Source organism: Physeter macrocephalus, chromosome 4, assembly GCF_002837175.3.
Source record: "Physeter macrocephalus isolate SW-GA chromosome 4, ASM283717v5, whole genome shotgun sequence".
In the NCBI taxonomy this organism is placed as follows: Eukaryota; Metazoa; Chordata; class Mammalia; order Artiodactyla; family Physeteridae; genus Physeter; species Physeter macrocephalus.
In genome coordinates, this window is record NC_041217.1 from 68,224,639 (window position 1) to 68,243,562 (window position 18,924).

General features: G+C 53.7%; 3 protein-coding genes across 18 annotated transcripts; 1 reads left to right on the top strand and 2 right to left on the bottom strand.

Annotated features, from left to right (window-relative positions):
* Window positions 1–1,495: 1,495 nt before the first annotated feature.
* On the top strand, window positions 1,496–7,515 carry B4GALT3 (beta-1,4-galactosyltransferase 3). Of its 8 annotated transcripts, none has more exons than XM_055084254.1 (8): window positions 1,496–1,592; window positions 2,418–2,563; window positions 2,911–3,185; window positions 3,717–3,952; window positions 4,910–5,100; window positions 5,208–5,330; window positions 6,517–6,621; window positions 6,755–7,515. In XM_055084254.1, exons 3-8 carry the CDS (start codon window positions 2,924–2,926, stop codon window positions 7,026–7,028), a joined length of 1,191 nt encoding a protein of 396 aa, XP_054940229.1. In that variant the 5' UTR covers window positions 1,496–1,592; window positions 2,418–2,563; window positions 2,911–2,923; the 3' UTR covers window positions 7,029–7,515. The 8 variants fall into 8 exon arrangements, with proteins under 8 accessions (XP_054940229.1, XP_054940230.1, XP_054940233.1 ...); XM_055084255.1 differs by having other exon boundaries at window positions 1,504–1,592; window positions 1,937–2,563; XM_055084258.1 differs by having other exon boundaries at window positions 1,512–1,592; window positions 2,340–2,563.
* A 96-nt stretch (window positions 7,516–7,611) lies between these two features.
* On the bottom strand, window positions 7,612–12,056 carry PPOX (protoporphyrinogen oxidase). 7 transcript variants are annotated; one of them, XM_055084253.1, is made up of 12 exons: window positions 11,871–12,056; window positions 11,447–11,563; window positions 10,598–10,732; window positions 10,349–10,478; window positions 9,590–9,734; window positions 9,293–9,483; window positions 8,807–8,867; window positions 8,505–8,623; window positions 8,317–8,427; window positions 8,068–8,217; window positions 7,914–7,956; window positions 7,612–7,830 (listed from the first exon to the last, which is right to left on the bottom strand). In XM_055084253.1, the coding sequence occupies exons 3-12, from the start codon at window positions 10,669–10,671 to the stop codon at window positions 7,688–7,690; spliced, it is 1,167 nt and encodes a 388-aa protein (XP_054940228.1). In that variant the 5' UTR covers window positions 10,672–10,732; window positions 11,447–11,563; window positions 11,871–12,056; the 3' UTR covers window positions 7,612–7,687. The 7 variants fall into 7 exon arrangements, with proteins under 7 accessions (XP_054940228.1, XP_054940223.1, XP_007112340.1 ...); XM_055084248.1 differs by lacking the exons at window positions 11,447–11,563; window positions 11,871–12,056 and adding exons at window positions 10,034–10,166; window positions 10,881–11,369 and having other exon boundaries at window positions 10,349–10,464; XM_007112278.3 differs by lacking the exons at window positions 11,447–11,563; window positions 11,871–12,056 and adding exons at window positions 10,034–10,166; window positions 11,148–11,359 and having other exon boundaries at window positions 10,349–10,464.
* Window positions 12,057–12,356: 300 nt separating this feature from the next.
* On the bottom strand, window positions 12,357–18,415 carry USP21 (ubiquitin specific peptidase 21). 3 transcript variants are annotated; one of them, XM_055084261.1, is made up of 13 exons: window positions 18,193–18,414; window positions 16,752–17,372; window positions 15,900–15,959; window positions 15,621–15,741; window positions 15,288–15,399; window positions 14,953–15,108; window positions 14,382–14,446; window positions 14,022–14,125; window positions 13,753–13,839; window positions 13,393–13,466; window positions 13,050–13,162; window positions 12,829–12,943; window positions 12,357–12,587 (listed from the first exon to the last, which is right to left on the bottom strand). In XM_055084261.1, exons 2-13 carry the CDS (start codon window positions 17,349–17,351, stop codon window positions 12,497–12,499), a joined length of 1,698 nt encoding a protein of 565 aa, XP_054940236.1. In that variant the 5' UTR covers window positions 17,352–17,372; window positions 18,193–18,414; the 3' UTR covers window positions 12,357–12,496. The 3 variants fall into 3 exon arrangements, with proteins under 3 accessions (XP_054940236.1, XP_007112348.2, XP_054940235.1); XM_007112286.4 differs by lacking the exons at window positions 12,357–12,587; window positions 12,829–12,943; window positions 13,050–13,162 and adding an exon at window positions 17,694–17,815 and having other exon boundaries at window positions 13,197–13,466; window positions 18,193–18,415; XM_055084260.1 differs by lacking the exons at window positions 12,357–12,587; window positions 12,829–12,943; window positions 13,050–13,162; window positions 15,900–15,959 and having other exon boundaries at window positions 13,197–13,466.
* Between the last annotated feature and the right edge of the window lie 509 nt (window positions 18,416–18,924).

An 18,924-nucleotide genomic window follows, 5' to 3' on the forward strand; every position in this document is an offset into this window, starting at 1 on the left:
TCTGAATACAGTAAGGACAGGTGGATAGTAATAGCCAATGAGCAGAATGAGTCAGTAGATGGAAAATTACAGCAAGAATAGGGAGACTCTTGCTCAGCCAACTTAGAATTCTTGCTAAAGGCAGGCCAGGGTGATCAGAAATTAAGGGTGAGGGGATTCTTGCTAAACTGACTTAGCAGGATTCTTGCTAAAAATGGCTACAGGCCCCAGGATGAGGTCTATTAGAAAAGAGGGCTCAGGGAAGCCTGTCTAAAATTTGGTCAAGGAGAGAGTTTTTGTCAATACACGTATGAAAATGAACACCTGTTAAAAGATTTTTTTTAACTCATAAGGAAACCAGCAGATGTTATGACTCGTTAAAAAAAAATCTGAAGAACAGACACATTTACAGATCAGAAATACAGAAATATGAAAATGGAGGCAAAATTGTTTTGTTTTGTTTTGTTTTTCCCACAATGCGGGGGGGAGGGGAGTAGGGGGTTAATTGAACCTCTCTCAGACAGGACAGAATTTGCATGTGGATCAGTTAACCTACACAGAATTGTAAAATAGCTCCATGGAGACTGAATCTTATAAAACAGAAGGACATGCTATAGACAAGTCCTTCAGGTTTCCCATTAGCCATCACTTCTTCTGGGAAACCTTTCCCAAACTTCAACTTGTGAATGAGGTGCAATTTTTAGGCTATCATATTTATCACACTATATTGTGTACAACTACCCTGCCCCCCTTCACCCCCACCCCGACCCCGCACAAAAGAACATGAGCTTTTTGAGGCAGACACTGCGAGTTATTTAAGTTTCCTCAGTGTGATGATCGGCTTCTAAGGAGCACAATATGCTAAGGGGGTAGTAGAAGCCACAAGATAAAACATATTGCATATTAATGAAGCGTCCATCTTACTCTTACATCTGGGGAAACACATTTTTACATGAAAGCGGACGCTGCCCTTCCCTCCACGCTCAACGTTTCCTTGTTTTATTAACCGCTTCTATTTCAAGGCCTGCGGGATATCTTGGGGATACAAAAATGCGCCAGAGCAGTCTGCAACGATGTACCCTGAGCAAGAAATAATTTTGATAATAAGTGGCACTAGGTTAAAGGGGGCGCCGCTGACACACTGGGAAAGGGGCTCAGGTCAACTTGGGGCGATAGTGAGGTCTTCCGACGCACCGGCCTCTCAGTACGTATTGGCCCCAGAAAGGTCCCGGTTTGACTTGATGTTTTCACAAGTCTGAGGGGTGAGGGGTGAGGGGTGAGGGGTGAGGGGTGGGGGGTGGAATCCCGCGGTGGAATCCCGCAATCCCGCAATCCCGCAATCCCGCAACCCCCCTGGAAGTCGGTCCGGTGGGGATGAGCCCCCGCACCTTCTCCCGAGGGATCGAGCCCCGAGAAACCTGCGCGGTAGCTCCAACCGTGCCCCACAGGCCGCGCGGTGCTCAAACCCTGCGCTTCGCGGGCCAGGGCGGCTCCACCCGAGGCCCCGCCCCGTGACGCGAGGCCCCGCCCCCGCAGCTCCCGCTTCCAAGATGGCGGCAGCGGTTTCTGTCCGGCTGTCGGGGTGGTGGTGACGACTGGCTGCAGAAGGTCAGGTGTGTGGTCTGGGGCTGGTGGGGTGAGAGGCACGGGAGAAAGGTTCGGGAAATTGGGAAGGTGAGAAGTTTTGGGTAAAGGCTGGAGACAGCCTTGAGCAGGGAGGGGGACGTAAGTGCAAGTATGGACAGAGGCCGGTGGGCTCATATTGCAAGGTAGAGCAAACACAGGAGGAGATTGGGGTGGGATGAGGGTGCTGCGAAACAACTGGGCTGTAACCCCCTGCAGAGCGCTGACCACGCCCCTCTAGGTGAGCTAGCCCAGGTACCTCTGACAGGTTCTGCCCAGCCCTCCCTCTCCCTACCTCATTTCACCAATAACCCCTGATCCCCACCTCCGACAGGACCGGGGAAAGGTAGAACAAGGTAGGGAGTGCTACCCGCATCCTATTCCCCGCCGCGCTCCGAGGTTGTTTGCATGCAGCTCTCAGGTGGTCACGCTCCCTGCACCTGCGGAGCTAGCTCCCAGAAGCGTGAAGAACGGAAAGGAGCCAGTTTCCTCCGCCTCCCTGGGTTCTCTTGAGGCCACTCCACAGTCCTGTTAAGACTGCCTCACCCCCTGGCGAAAGTAAGATCTCCAATAGCTTCCCTGTCCCTACTCTCCAAACAGGTTGGTCCTGCTGGGGTGGAGGATGGTTAAGTACAGAGTGAATCTGACACACTAGAGGGTTACGGGGGAGAGGCCAAGGACCTAGTATCTGCTGCTCCGCCCCTTTTCTCTCCAACCACTTTCCCTCCATTCCCCAGCTGGGGACCCGCTTCACCCTGATCCTCGTCTCTGCCCCTCTGCCGGTGGCTGGCTATCCTTGACCACTTCTGTTTCAGCTGGTCCTAAGATTGCTGTTGGAGTGCTGGATGGAGCCTTTCTCTGTCCTCTGTGACATTTCCAATTTTATATAATGCCTCACATCTCTGCTCCCCCGGGACCCCGTGGAGTCCCCATGATCCTGAAGAAGACAGCTTGAACCTAGGTGAGTCTATCTCTACCCCCTCTAAAATTGGAAGGGAGGTTCTCCAGAGAATGCTCTGAAATGGCCTTGGGACATGAATGATGTAAGCATTCTTGGGGACTGATAGTAGGTGATAGGAGTGGTTTGAGGGAGGGGTGGAGGAGAGTGAAACTTGGACTGGAAGTGACAGGTGGTAGGTCTGCTAGTGGTAGCATTCTATTTCTTTCCATACACCTGTGTGTTCCCTTCTGTGACTTTGTTCTTTTCCTCTTTACCCCTGGCACCACCTTCATCCCTGCCCAATGATCTCTTTCTGCTGGCTTGCTCTTTCCCTGCCTGCCCCAGCACTCTCCTCTCTCCCTCTCCAGACTACACCCCAGGATGCTGCGGAGGCTGCTGGAGCGACCCTGCACTCTGGCCCTGCTTGTGGGCTCCCAGCTGGCTGTCATGATGTACCTGTCGCTGGGGGGCTTCCGAAGCCTCAGCGCTCTATTTGGCCGAGAGCAGGAGCCGACATTTGACTACTCTCATCCCCATGATGTCTATAGTAACCTCAGTCACCTGCCTGGGGCCCCTGTTGCCCCAGGGGCCCCCCCAGCTCCTCAAGGTCTGCCCTACTGTCCAGAACGATCTCCTCTCTTAGGTGAGTGCAGAAGGAAGGCAGAAGTGAAGGCAAGGCCGAGGTGTGGGGACAGGGAGGCTTGGACAGCAATAGGATGGCAGGAGTGGGTCTTAGAACAGGAGAGTCACGTAACTGGAAGGGAGGCTGAGGTTGAGATAGAATGGACTCTAAATTTGGAGTTTCAACTGGGGTCTTGGGTTGAGCCACAGCCCATTTATGGGCTCTTCTTGCCTCAGGCTAGGACTTGCTTCTTTTGTAGATCACTCCTAGTTTAGTGAGTTAGTTGGAAGTCCATCTGTTCTCTCCATCCCCTAACTGTAGGCTTCTAACCTTGTGAGGCAAGGGGGAGTTATGGCACCCTTAAATAAGAAGGTAGGCTAGGTAAGGAGCCTTCACCTTCCAGACTTTGCAAAGCTTTCCCAGTGATGGCGAACTTAAGGTTTTGTGAGATTTCTGAGCAAGCCCTTGGGGGAGCTGAGCCCCAGAATCAGACTGCCAGGGACAGTTCTTCTTGCCCTTCTAATCCCTGACCTTGCCATTCCCTCCCAACAGTGGGTCCCGTGTCCGTGTCCTTTAGCCCAGTGCCGTCACTGGCAGAGATTGTGGAGAGGAATCCCCGGGTGGAACTGGGGGGCCGGTACCGCCCTGCAGGGTGTGAGCCCCGGTCCCGAACAGCCATCATTGTGCCCCATCGTGCCCGGGAGCACCACCTGCGCCTGCTGCTCTACCACCTGCACCCGTTCCTGCAACGCCAGCAGCTTGCTTATGGCATCTATGTCATCCACCAGGTACCCCCAGTTCCCATAACCTTCTGATTTTCTTTCTTATAAGGAAGCCTCAAACAAATTCCACTCCACTATCATATAATGGATCCCTGAAATAATTTTAAGAGGGTCAGACAAAAAAAAAAAAAAAGAGGGTCAGACTGTTGAATGTGAGAAAGCAGGGGGCTTCCCTGGTGGGGCAGTGGTTAAGAATCCACCTGCCAATGCAGGGGACACAGGTTCGAGCCCTGTCCGGGAAGATCCCACATGCCACAGAGCAGCTAAGCCCATGTGCCACAACTACTGAGCCTGCACTCTAGAGCCCACGAGCCACAACTACTGAGCCCGCGCGCCTAGAGCCTGTGTTCCGCAACAAGAGAAGCCACCACGACAAAGAGTAGCCTCCGCTCGCCGCAACTAGAGAAAGCCTGCGTGCAGCAACAAAGACCCAATGCAGCACCCCCCCCAAAAAAAAAAAATATACACACACACACACACACACACACACACACACACACACACACATATAAAAATAAAGCAGCAACTGGCACTGCTCTGCCAACGTTGTTAGTCCCATACTTCTCCTTAAGGATATTCCCACTGTCCTATAATCTTCCATGATTTTTCCACTCTTGAATTTGGAAGTGGATAGATTTGGGCTAAAATTCTGGGTTCTGCCACTTGTTCCATATGTGACCTTGAGCAAGATACCCAACCTGCTAAAATGAGGCAAAGAGTGATAACTAATATACCACCTGTTCCACATGTTTTGTTTGTTGTCAGGATTAAATGCTAAATAGCAGCATGTAAGTGTCAGGCACATACTGATGTTCAAAAAATTTTTTGTTGAATGAAAAAGATGTTGTGTTTCTCTTCATTCTCCTTGTCCCATATCCCACTTTGATTTCCCTTTTTTCACTTTTATGCTTCTTTTCCATGCTACCTATAGACCTAGTTTGGTCCTCCGCCATTATCTTCCAGGCTGGAAATGGAACATTTAACAGGGCCAAACTGCTGAATGTTGGGGTGCGGGAGGCCCTGCGTGATGAAGAATGGGACTGCTTGTTCTTGCATGATGTGGACCTCTTGCCAGAGAACGACCACAATCTCTATGTGTGCGACCCCCGAGGACCCCGGCATGTTGCTGTTGCCATGAACAAGTTTGGATACAGGTAGAGGGCGTGAGAGGGTACTGGAAGCAGGAATTCACCACCCAGTGGAAGAAGGAGGGATGGCCCCCCAGAAGACTTGTGGAATCCAAGGATCTTTCTCTCCCCAGCCTCCCGTACCCCCAGTACTTTGGAGGGGTCTCGGCGCTCACTCCTGACCAGTATCTGAAGATGAATGGCTTCCCCAATGAATACTGGGGCTGGGGTGGTGAGGATGATGACATTGCTACCAGGTCAGACTTCCTGCCACCACCTCTGTCCCTAACCCCAGCCTGGATCACTGTCCTCTGAGACCACCCCTAGCCATGGCCCTTTACCACTAACTTTTAGCTCTCTGGTCCTGCACTGTGCCCATTCCTCTTCCTTAGTCTTTTCAGTCTACCCAGGTCAGGCTTTGCTTGCTCCTCCCTATTCTTTTATCCTTCAGTCTCTTAGATCTGGTTAGTAATGTTCCTGGGAGAGAAGATCAGATCACTAGGCTATAGTATCACGGGATTCCAGAGCTGGAAAGGGGCGTAGAGACAGTTTAGTCCTGCCTCTGCTAGGGTTGCATCCAAACCACACTTCCTTTCAGGGCTGGGAGAGCTCCACATAGCCCAGAACCACTTTTTTTGTTTTTAAAAAAAAGCCTGTGCCATTGGCATGATGCCAACTTATTTTTAGCATGTGAAACATTTTGACCTTCAGCCTTAGCTGACCCAATTTCCTATCTGTCATTTGACTATGTGGGCTTGGTATTCTGGACCCATTGCTTCTCCTCCCACTTTGTCCTCTGGTATGACATCTCTATGAATTCTTGTCTTCTCTGTGTGTAAAGCACCCAGCAATTTCTAAATTTATGTATTCTTTCAGTACCTTCCCAGGCTATCTTCACTTCTTGCTTCTGTATGTCAGAGTGGGAGTTTGTTTCTTTCCAGGTCCTGATTACTTGGTTCCACTCTTTTCTTAATGTGGGTGAGGGGCAGGGGTTGTGGCAGAGCTGAGGCAGCTCAGCTACTCATCTAAATAAGAATTGCTGAGCTTGGGTCTGTGACTCCCAGTCTTGCCCTACCTTTTTGAGAAAATGGCTCCTCTCCCGGTCCTTTCCAGACTGCAGGGGCAGCTCCTGGGAGCCATTTAGGAAACAAAGGTGGGAGGTGCAAATCTACCTCTGCCAATTGTTTAAAGCCCCCAGGGTGCCTGGCAGTAGGCCCTGAGGATCTGGATGCACCCAGGCTTTTACATTCTCTTCAGCCATTTCCTTGTTTGACTTTCTCTCCCCTTCCAGTACTTGGCACTTTTTTTGCCTAGTTAGTAATAGCTGTTCTTTGTGTAAAGAAACGTGCAATTCCGTCCTTGCTAGCCTTAGCTCTTCTTGCTCACGTGTCAGCAGCTTTCTTCTGCTCTGGATCCTCCAAGTTGCCCTCACTTTTCCCATAGGGTACGCCTGGCTGGGATGAAGATCTCTCGGCCCCCCACATCTGTGGGACACTATAAGATGGTGAAGCACCGAGGAGATAAGGGCAACGAGGAAAATCCCCACAGGTAGGATGGGAGAGCTGCCTGGGAATTATTACTGGATCCTCAGGATTCTGCACCCTAGCCAGGCAGTTCCTGAAGGTTCCTAGATTCCTGGCTGTTCCTTTCCAGGTCTTAGTCTCCAATCTCTAATCCTCAGATTTGACCTCCTGGTCCGAACCCGGAATTCCTGGACTCAAGATGGGATGAACTCACTGACATACCGATTGCTGGCTCGAGAGCTGGGCCCTCTCTATACCAACATCACAGCAGACATTGGAACTGACCCTCGGGGTCCTCAGACTCCCTCTGGTCCCCGTTACCCACCTGGTTCCTCCCAGGCCTTCCGTCAGGAGATGCTGCAGCGCCGGCCCCCAGCCAGGCCCGACTCTCTGCCTGCTGCCAACCACACAGCTCCCCATGGTTCACACTGACTCCTCCTTAATCATGAAACTGAATCAGAAGAGTTGTATTCTCCCCACCCTCAGCTCCTCACTGCTTAGAGAGGATGTGGGGGAAATGAACTCTACTGCTGTGCTGGGGGCAGGGGCCTCTCCTCACTGCTGGACTGGAGCTGGGCTCCTCTAGCCCTGGGGTCCCTCTTTCTAGGGTCGCCAGCCAGGGCTTATGACTGTGAATTCTTGATGTCATGATTTTCTGTGATGACTCCTAGGAGTCCCCTGCCCATGGGGTAAGAGCAGGGCTGGACCCCAAATCCCTTCCTTTTCCATGGAGAGAAGAGTGATCTGACTTCTCCCGGGACCTCTGTGAATATTTATTCTATTTATGGTTCCCAGGAAGTGTGTTTGAAGGAAGCCCCTCCCAGGGTACTTGCTGCCAGTGCTGGAGTAGCTCCCTCTTCTGGACCTTGCTCAGGGGGCTGGGATTTTGATATATTTTCTAATAAAGGACTTTGTCTTGCCTCTGCTCCTGCTTTCTGTATTCTAAGCACCCTTTACCTACCTTTGCTCACCCACCCCATCCATGCCCACAGGAGACAGAACAGCCAGACCAAGCCAAGCTCCAGCAACTTTTATTTTCGTGGGTGAGAGAATCCCTGTCAGCAGGGGCAGGAAGAAGTGGGGTTTGAGGATCAACTTTTAGGTTCTGTGCCCAGGACACGAGCTGCTGCCTGGCGCCCACTCTCTATACAATCATTGACAGCAACCCCCTCATAGGAGGCTCCGGCCAGAGTCAAAGGCAGCTTCTGAGCAGCCAGGAATTGGGTAGCTGACTCTGGGAGGAAAAGATAAAAGGAATGTTACAGCTGGGGGTCTATTCTCATGGCTCTTCTCAGCCCAGCTGCTTTCCCAACTTACCCAATTTTTGCCAGTGGCCTAAAGTATACTGGGGGATACAGTTCTGGGGAGAGAAGAGGATACAGCGAAAGATTATTACTGATGTCCCAGGCCTGGGTAGACAGTAACAAATGTACCAGTCCCTGCCGCCAGTGGGTAGCTGAGGAGTATTTACCTTGTGTAGATGGACCAAGCAGTGACTTGGTGGCTCCTTCAGTCCTAACTGAGTGGCAGCTGCTTTCTCTGCCTCCTTTTGGAACAGCTCCTGAGATAAGACACTGCCCCTGGCTTCTAATGTCCGTAACCAGGAACCTCCCAACATCACCTAAGGAGGGAATACAGCACTGACCAGCCTGGCCTTACTACACTGGGGCACAGAGGAGCCCTTGGGAAACACCCACTAAGCAAAGCTGCCTTCTCTCACAGTCAGTCTGAGGCCAGGGGGGCTCCCATCCTGCTCAGGGAAAGCAACTGAGTCATACACAATTCCCAGGATGCCTGGGTCTTCTGAAGATGGCACCAAATGTCCAAATCCCTGGAGAAAAGGAAGAGACTGGGTCAGGAGGGAAGAGTTCCAGTTGAGCCCACGTCTCCCCTTTTTCTGTGTCACACCTGGACAGGCAGACGAGCTCCTCGGTACTGTAGATTCACCACAGCCACAGACACAGCAGTGATGGTACTCAGAGCATGAGCCAGAGGTGCAGCCTCAGCAGGGAGCAGCTTGCTGAGCACTGGAGGAGAGCAGGCAGAGGCCTGCCTCAGGAGGCATTCACACTACAATTTTACCAACCCTCCTTGGGATTAGACTCCCACAGGGTTGACCAGTTCAGGGGCATGGCATGGTCCTGATGGCCCAGAAAGAAGCTATGTTGCCTCAACCTGGTTGGAGAAGGGGAGGGTGACTACCACATTACCTGAAGCTGGAATGGCACTAATAATGTGGTCAGCCTCCAGGTTGCTGTCCCCTAGAGACACCTGAGAGAAAGAAAACATTTAAAAGACACAGAGATCATGGGAATTTTGCCTTAGTTCCCCAGGCAGGAGAGAGACTGGGTGCTGACTCAGGATGAAGAGACTAAGTAGTCAGCACAAAAATCATCCCATTACTCCAGGAAGTGGGCCAGACAAAAGCCAGTGGGTTACTCTGAAATGTTCAGTGGAGCTCAGTGGTTCTTTCCCCTAGCTGGGAGCCACTTATATATATACTATCCACAGGTTTGGATCAAACAGGTCTTGGAGGAAGGTCCACAAATAAGGCCTAGGAATGTGAAGTAGCCCATATTTAAATAGCTTCTAGGACAGGAGAACAAGGAGAAACTCCAGTCCTGCCGGCTAAAGCATTTAGACACAGTTGGAAACTCTGACAGACAGGTTCATTACACTCCAGGGGGCTCTCCTACCTTCCAGCACCCTTCTGCTTGGAGGCTGAGCCCACAGACTGGCTGGCCTCTGAGAACACTGACACCCCTACTAGTCAGGTGGGTGTTAAGGGCCTGAGGCAATGTCTCCAGCCCTCCACGGAGTGACCACTGGCTCCAACGCTCAGCCCGAGCCTGGCGAATAAGTGCTGAGTCTGGCTGTGGGACCCGCCCTGCAGAGGAGGAAGCAGAGAATCATTAAAATAGCACCCTTTGCTTCCAGTCCCTCACTCTGGCAGTCCTTAATATCTTCAACCCTTGAACCAAGTCCCCCCTCACCTGCCCCCAGCAGCAGCCCCAGTAATATGGAACGATGGGTTTGCTCAGCTTGGAAGAGACTGGGAAAGCAGGACCTGATGCTGAGCTCACGGCTGTTGCCTGCAAACACTCCACGGCAAAGACTGTCCATGGCTAGAGACGCCACCTTAAGGGTGAGACTGGGATTGAGACGCCAAGGAATAAGCTGCACTAATTTCCACTGTCCCTGCCTGGCAGAGAATAGGGGTGGGGTGGGGTTTGGTTGGAAAGCAGTCCCACTATTACAGAAGGATGGAAAGGAAATGAAGGTATTCACCCCCAACACTGAGTTTGGGGGTCTACTGGGTATGAAGAGAAGAGGGCATTTTCAGATGATACAGAAGAGGCCCTAGTGGTAGGTTCGAGTACGGGGATCTGCAGCTGGTTTAGGAGGGGAGGGATTTGGGGGCTTCTGGGCCGTGTTACCTCAGGACCAAGGCGGCGCTGGGCGAAACTGTGCACAGTCTCATCAGGGTCTTTGCCCCGGGGAGTAGTCAACTCCTTCAGCCCAGCCCAAAACAGAGGTTTGGAGAAGGGAGGTGAAGGGCGGAGTAGCCCCCTGCATGGAGGAAGGCACAGGGAAGAGGGAGCTCTGATTTAACCCCCCAGCTCCAGGGGGTCACTTCCATTCATTTGGCCCCTTTTGCTGGGAGGGCTGACAAACTGGAAGATGAGGAAATGGAAGGGATGTGAGGATGGAAGCAGAGGAGAAGGATGGCAGTAAGGAGGTGATAGCATTACCTGATGCCAGAGGGCAGGGCGTGCAGGGCGCCACCTACATACAGGAACCTGTTCTGGGCAGCTGCATGGTCTCCCCGGACAGGCAACACTTCTGAGTCCAAGCCAAGCTCGGAAACCTGCTCCACACGTCCTCAGAAAGAGCATAAACTAAGGAAAGGACTGACCACCAAATCTACTTGCTCCCCTTCACTCTATTCTCTAGTGAAGGTCCCTCCACAACCTCTCCTAGGCATTCCACAAGCCGCTCACCATGAGCAGGGTCCGGGCTCCCAGGACTCCCGCCGGCCGAATTCCTCGAGGTCCAAGTTCAAAGACAGCACCATCTGGCCCTCGTACCGAGCGGATCCAGCCTCCCAGGCGCTCGCTGCCCTCCACCAAGACCACCTGGGGACAAGAGGGAGACACTGCAGCCTATAGCCGCGGCCGCGGCGGCGTAAAGGGTCAGGAGGGGAATGGGGCGGCGCATTCCCTCTCGCTGTTACTGGAGGAGTATTAAAGGAGGCTCCCTCTGGCACGGAGGGGGGTCACTCACCTTGGGGGGACAAGGGGCCCGGCTCAGGTGGTAACTAGCGGCCAAGCCGCTGATCCCTCCGCCCAGCACGACCACGGTCCGGCCCATGGTGAAGCCTGCGGGTGTGGAGGCGGTACGGACAGGCTGACCAGAAGCGCCCTGCTCTCCAGGAAACCTGCGGGTTCCGCGTTCCACCCCCGGCCATTCGCTGCTTTAGGGGAAACTAAGGCAGAGCCCACGGATGGGGTGGTGGAACTGTGAGGTCCCTGCCCAGGGCCTAGGACTCACCCACGAGAGGAACGAGAAAAATGAGGGGAAAGGAGGAGACAAAGGTCTCAACATATCACGCCGCCGGCGTCCCGGGGGCGGGGGCTGGGAGGTGGATAAGGGCCACACCCACGCTATCTGCTAGCGCAGGGCTCTGGACTCCAACCTGCCGCCTGTCTTCTGAAGCGCTTTCCCTCCCGCTCGCCCCCACTAGGCCTAGACTTTCAGTCCGCTGCCTCCACCGCACCCCCACCCCCTCTGTTTTTCGGCCTCTCCGACTCTCCGTCCACTCTATTCTCGCGGCACACTCCTGACCTTACCTTCCTGCTCCTGGATTGGTGGGTCCTGGAAGGCCCCGATCACAATCACCAATGAAAACACTGAACCGGCAGCGGCTCCTCCTCCCGCAAAGGCGGAGGGTTGGCCCCTGTAGAAGGCTGCTCTGTGGAGGTGGAGGTTAGTTAACTGGTTCGATGCCAGGTTGGAGAGAGCAGCCATATCCATCACTGACTTCCCCTCAAGGCTGGAGCGGCGAGAGCTGCGTGCTGGTTAGCATTCCCCAGCTCGAGCTTCCCAGTCCCCGCTAGGCTGAAAACCCTGGAGGGAGGGCCTCATGAGCTTTGGTTGTAGGGAGAGTAGATAGGGACACTGGAGGCTGGTCCGTGGGGAGGTGGCTCCATAAACAGCTCCTTGATGATAGCAACAGTCTGGACCTACGGGAGTTAGGGAGGCCCGGCAGCGTACCGTGTTTATCAGCAGGGGTCCTTGGGCACCTCGCTCTCGAGGGGGCAGCCCCCTACGCCGGCAAAACCCGTCTATCCAGTGCCTGCACTCTAGCTCCAGGCTTCGCTACAGCTTCACGAGTCTCAAACTCGCCTTCCCTTTTCCTCCCAATGTAAACCTCCACTGCGTGGTCAAACCTGGGCATCAACGTGTCCTAGTCCGGCACCGCTAACCCCACTCCCACCCCCACGGCGTTGAGCGCGCCCCCATCTGTCCAGAGAGGGAACTGAGTCCCAGGAAGATTCCAATTCGGCCTAGTTCTGTATCTCCACCCCCCCTTAAGCACAAATACAAATAAGGATATCATTTTTTCTTAATAAATTTATTCACAAAAAAAAGTGAGACTGTAGAGGGTCTGGGGGCTGTACACGGGCAGGGGCCTGGGAAGCTCTGTACATGGGGCTGGGAGACAAGGGAGCCTCTAGGTGGAAGGGTATTTTTTAATAAAAAAAATGGGAGGTACAACCACCCCCTCCCCCCTCCCCGATTAAAAAGACACAAAAATAGACGTCTCTGAGGTAAATGGGGAGCCTGGGGGCTTGAGGGTGTTGAAAGGGTTTCACAGGTGCCAGGGCTTAAAGGGGATGTCACAGGCACCGGGGTGGCTCCTGCATCAGCTGGTAGAACAGCACGTAGCCCTCACTGGATGCCACCTGGTTTTCACTGACAGGGGAGACACTAGGAAGAAGGGAGATGGGGAAGGAGGTGTGATCATTCCTGCATATTCCCCCCTCTCCACATGATCAACCTCACAGCATCCCGGTAGTGATCAGGAAAGACGCCCCCATACCCACACACATACACACACCCACCGCCCACCTTTTACCAGGCACTGTGCTCTCCTGGGGCTTCGTATTAGGGAAAGGTGTCAGGGCTGCAGCGGGAATGGGGCAAGAATTGAATAGGAGGCTATTCTCACCGAGAGTCATTGTAGACATGCCAACCAGTCTGGCACCGGCACAGGGCTGTGTAGTGGCCATAGTGGACACTGCCCGAGTGGTTGCAAAGGGCATACAGCTGATATACGGGGCTTCCTTCGGGGTTAGAGATGACCAAATTCTATAGTCAGAGCTGTGCCCCACTCCCACTCTCTCCCTCCCCTTCATGGGAGCTCCTCAGGACCTTCCCTACAAGACTCACCGGCTTTGTCACTGGCAAAGTCCCCTAGGCTCAGTCGCTGCAGCGGGAAGTCTACACCTACTGAACTTTTCTTGATGGAGCCTCGGGAGGCGGAAAATCGATTAAGATCTAAGCTCTGGTTAAGGAGAATTTGGGAGGCAGAGGGCCTCTGAGGGGGGCTGAGGAATTGAATGTTGTCCACTCCCCTCCCTGAACACACATGGGGAGCTTGGTAGGGAAAGGTGGAGTGGCAGGCTTTTCCTAAAGAAAACTGAATTCCCAAATGTCCAGCCTCTGCAAACATGGGGAATGAGGAAAAAGAATGAATGGGAGAAATAAGAATTTGAAGATTAGGATATGGAGCACGAGGATTCGGGGGAATCTTTGTACTGTCAACTTTTTGGTACTTCGTGTTTTCTGCCGACATTGGTCACACACCTGAGTAAATGTCAAATAATATTATAAGGTTAACGTGCTCCTCACCTCAGTTGGCTTTTCTGACACCCTGACTCACATACAAATTTACTATGCTCCCTATTACTTCTGTATCCTTTGGGCCACTGCCCTTTGCCCTGGGAATCCCAGGACATATCTGAAACTCCTACAGAAACCCAGACATGTAAGTGTTATTCTTCATACTAAGGCATCATGCAACCCCTTTTACCCATATGGAGCCCCCCCAGGTCTCCCACCCTTACTATATCCCTTGTGAACCCACACATACTGGGGCATTCTCCGATTCTAGCTCTTCTTCCTTGGTGAAAAGGCTGAAACAATCCCGCAGGGACACCTTGCCCCCGGCAAATCCTTTCTGGGGGGAAAGGAGAGTGAAGGGTCAGCATGTTCTGAATTTCCTTTTCCAACTCTTCTCAACTAATCCAAGCTTCATTTGTGCTCCAGAGACCCACAGGGTTTCCTCCCACACTGGGGGTGGGTAGGGTTGGGTCACAGAACCCATGTCCCATCCACCCCTGGAATCTTCTGGAATCCCACCTTGGGGATGGGCAGGGACAGGTCACAAAAAACCTCGAAGGTCGTGGAGCGATACCCACAGGCCTGGCACTTGAGACAACTTTTCAACTGGCCCACAAACAGGTCTAGACAGAAGCAAAGGGGCAGGAGAAACAGTCACTGTGGGATGCCTGAGATGCTTCCTTGGATTCCCATCTCTTCCCACCCGTTTGCCTGACCCTTCCTTTCCCACCACCGACACTCCTCACAAACTCCTCACAACTTCTCCATATTTTCGTCATCCAGTCTTATTCCCACACCCCTGGATAGGATCGATTTTTTTCTGCCAAGCCCGCACCCCCCACACACTAACTTTCCCCATCATTTTGTCTCGTTCCATACCCACAATCTTGCTGTCCTCTCGCTCCAGGTAACGCTTCCACATTAGGTTGGCTCGGTCGTCATCGCTAGGACAGATCAAGGGAAGTGGGGAGCACCCATGAGACAGCAGGGACACCGGGCACCCCCAACACCGCTGAAATGATACACAGAGCCCTGTACCCCACCCATACCCCAGCTCCTTCTCTAAATTTCGAGAAAGAGACAAAGGAGTAATGCTTCAGAGGACTTTCCGGGGAAATCCAAGGTGAGAGGAAAAGAAAGGAATGTGGACAAGGGAAGAACATGCCATCTTCCTCCACCTGGCTTCAGACCCCTTAGGTACCTTGTAAATTAATTATCCCCTCCTCCGTCAATATGGTGACAGCCATAGCACTATCTTCTGCCTCCATCTGTGCCCCTCAGCCTCCCTCCTCCTCCTGCCTTCTTCCTACTTCTGCACTGCTTCTCAAACCATTTTCTGAGCTAAGTATTTCCTTGGACCCTACATCCTCAATCTTGACTAGCTCACTTCTGTGAATGATGAATGCTGCTGATAAACTACTGTGGAGAAGAAGGAGGGGAGCAACCTTACCTTAACTCAGGTTCTTCTAGCAGAGTCCCTCCACGGCGGGGTTGGGAGGGAGCTGGACTATTGGCCAGGACTGGTGGAGCCCGGCGGCCTCGTCGGTTGATTTCGAGGTGTAGTCGCTCCATGAGGAGCTTCAGAAACTCTTGGGCATCCTGCTGGCTGCAGTCAGACAAAGAACATGGGCAACTGACCCCTGCCTAGTCCACAGTCACTAACTCCTGCCCAGACATCTGTCCCCACTTCCTGGATGAAGAGCGTCTCAAGGCTCAGAATGATGCTGCTTGGCCCTACCCCCAGACAAGGCCAGAGAGAAATCCCATACCCTCCAGCTCTCCCACCTGTATCCAGAGAAGGAGGGAACGTATTTCTGGAAGACAGCTCGGAATCGAGTAGGATTCACAGCTTCACAGGAGTCAGGGTGCCACAGGGCACCAATCACATCTGCAAAGGCTATTAGGGTGGGAGTGGGGAAGGGAAACTGGTTAATGACTAGAAGAAGGAAGCAAGAGCAGGCTTAGAAGGTGGAAAACAACCTCTAGGAAATCAGGCCCTGGGAAAAACAGATACAATTGCCAGCTTTCAGGGTTAGGGCCACTGGCACTGGCAGATGGACCTACAAGGGTTTGGGGAAAAGAGGACTTGAAAGAAGGGAGCAGGAGTTGTTGCCCCACCTTCAGTGAGCTCTTGGGCTCGGCCCCCTCCAGGCACCTCTTGCCGGAAGTCCCTTCGCAGACAGAAGTCCCGAAGAGGCCGAGTGCTGCTCAAACACTGTAGCACAGCATTCAGGAAGCACTGGGGAGCAGTAAAGACAGTGCCATTACCTCCCCAGACCAGTGCCTAGGAAGCCTTAGGAGAACTTCAGTGCTGTCCTTCCCCAAGTTTCCCTCCCTATGCCTGCCCCCAATACCAGTTCACATTCCTGTTAGGAAAGACAGGAGAATGTCTCTCACCGTGTTCCCCAGGTTTCGGAGGCCAACATGACCAGAGCCCAGAAGCAGTGTGTGATGAGCCTGGAAGGTCAGGGTACAGTCAGCACGTTCCCATATATCCCACCTGGCACTCTAACCTTTCGACAGCATGCTGCCCACTGCCTTCCCCACCCCATCCTTCACCCCCAAACTCTACACTTTTTCCGTCACTGGGTATTAGGGTCTCCCTACCTCAATGGACGTGAGCAGTAAGCCTATCACAGCTGAGTTTACCACGGACTCAGCCATGGCTGTCCCACCTATTCCCCACTTACTCCTCTGCCCAGCTAGCCGGCGATGCAGCTCCTGGGGCAACTTCCCAAGCACTGGCATGGTTGCCCAGCTGCTCCCCACCCCCACCCTGCTACCCCCAAGGCCCCCTCCTGCACCCGTGGCCCCTTCCTGCACCCTCTCCTGACGGCTCCAACTGCAATCAGCCTAGCTCACTTAGCTCGGGAAATGGGCAACCACATGAGCTCAGATGTTCTGAGCCCGCCCCTCTTCAGCTCCAGAGATTAATTAGGCCTAGGCAGCATCCTAGGAGAGAAAGTACAGCAAGAGAAGGTAAGGGCCTGGGGACCCAAAGAATTCCAAATGGTTTATTCCTTGGGGACTAAAATGGCACACCATTCTGGGGCGTCACAAACAACCCTGGAAAGGGTCTATGAGGCTTAAGGGTACTTAAATAAGGGAGAGGACAGTCCAAACTACTGAAATGAAGGGGGTGAAAAAGGAACTTGGCAAAAAGGGGAAAGGAAAGCCATATATGATGGCAAGAAAGCTGGAGGCATAGAGGAACATGGGCATGGAAGGCGTGTGCTGGCAAGTCCTCACCATCTTGTCATTGGAGTAGAAAGGTTCAGAGGGCCGGGCAGATATCACGTGGAAGGAGCCATGGGAAGTAGGGGGCTCTGTCCGTATGCTGAGCAAGGTGGGTGGCCCAGGAAAGCCCCCAAGGCGGCGGAGAGAGGTGCTACGTCTCAAAGTGGGTGGCTCAGGCCGGAGAGCCAAGCGGCTCAGTGCAGCCCCTAGCTCTCCAGTGCCTCGGTGCCCTCCCAAGGCAATCCCCATTGGACGCAAGTCCCCACTGCTCACAGACTTGGAACGGGCTAGGTTGGTCCTTGATGGGAGAGGCAGAGCCACAGTTGGGGGTGGTGAGCCAGGCAGGGGAACTCCATGATCTGCCCGAAGCGGGCCTCTGGGACGAGGGCCTGAGGTCCGTCCCCGTCCCAACTCCAGTTTCTTGAGCCGTTCCTCAGGGGGACCTGGCCTAGGAGGCAGAGGTCGTAACATAGGGTTCGGCCCAGGGGCTGGGTTTCGGCGCTCCTTGCTTCGGGCCCTGGAAGCAAATGGTAGCTTGGATCCCACTCGGGGCTGGACATTAAAAGGTGGCTCTCGGGTCCGTCCCAGGCGGTGCTCAGAAGCCTGGGGCATTGTGGACACCACAGGCTGGACCTGGGAGGAGAAGAGACGATCAGCGTTTGAATATGGAGGGAGATGGGGACCTACGCTGCCATACTAGCTACATGCATGGAGGGCAGGAACCATGTCTATCATATCAATCATTGTATCCCCAGTGCCTAGTATAGTGTTTGGTACAAAGTAGACACTTAGTATCCATGAGTAAATGAATGAATGATAGCAGGCAGGGCTTTGACTCTTTCTACATTCCTCACGCCCTTCCTTCAGAATACTGCTTTACTGGAGAGCCAATGATAAAGAGTTCCTATATTGGCTGTCTTTATAACCTAGGTGCTCATGAAGGTTCCCACATACCTGCCTAGTCAAGTGGGATGTGCTCTGGGTCACTTGGGACCTCTCTGGTCAAATAGCGGTGTGGATGCAAGTATAACAGCCCCAAGGACAGCATTCCATTCTCAAACCCCTGCCCCTCCTGGCTGCAAATGAAGCACACTAAAAAGGTTACTTGCGAATCACTCCCTCCCCCACCTCTGAGCTCCAAAGTGGTGTCGGGGCTCGGGCGCTGTGGCGGGGAGGGAGGACGAACTAACTCCCTGACCCCTAATCTCTGCACGTCTCCCACCACAGGAGGTTTCAACCGGGTCCGCCCCCCTCGAGGGCAGAAAGGCCAAGGCTGCTGATTGGCTACGGGGTCCAGCGGCATATTCTACACGATCCATGGATGCTGGTCCCTCCTGCCCAGTTCTCGCAGGCCTGCCGGGCCCCCAGCGTCTCTGCCTTTGGGGTGGGCGATCTCTCGGGTCTGGAACAGTCTTCCCTCGGCACCCCCACGCCATAACGCCCCGGACCGTACCTGTCCCCGGGTGAGGCGGCGGGGGAGGCCAGCCGGGGCCAGGCCCCAGCTCAGGGCCACCCCCTACTACCCTCGTGCAGCGCCCCCGCGGGCCCGGCTGCAGCTTTAGCCGCAGCTAGTACCCAGATCTCTCCCACCGCAGGGGCCGCCGCCATCTTTGTTGGTCCCGCCCGGCCACCGGCCGCCGGCTTCACTGTCTCTCAGAGCGCCTGCGCACCCACACTCAGACTCCACCCACCAGCTTCCTCGGCGCTTGCGTGAACCCGCCCCCTCGGCTCCGCCGCCGACACCATGGAAACACAGCCAACTTTAGGACCGCCAGTTCCCAGCTTTGGCAAGAATTGTCTTTAAACCATCGTTCCAAAGCAAGTCCCTAAAGTAGAGTCCCATCGCCCCACCCCGTGGCTCTAAAGGATATAGATCTGACAATCGTAGTATGGCCCCCCGGCTTGCAGCACAGATCCTTCCCAGGGAGCAGGGGTGCGAATGCAGGGCCTGGGATCCAGCCCACAGACCAGTGAAGTATCCACATAGGGTTGGGAAGATCCCTGGAGGGCAGGGAATACTGGCCTTGAAAAACCAGTCGTCAAGCATCTTGCAGGCCAAAGCAGTAGGCTCCCTGCTAAAGGACAAAAGCAGATCTCAGCAGCAGGGAGAGCAGTCAGGATTTCCTTTCATTCCCCAGCTCCAGACCAGAGCATCCTCCATTTCCCCTTCCCTCCCGAACTAGTA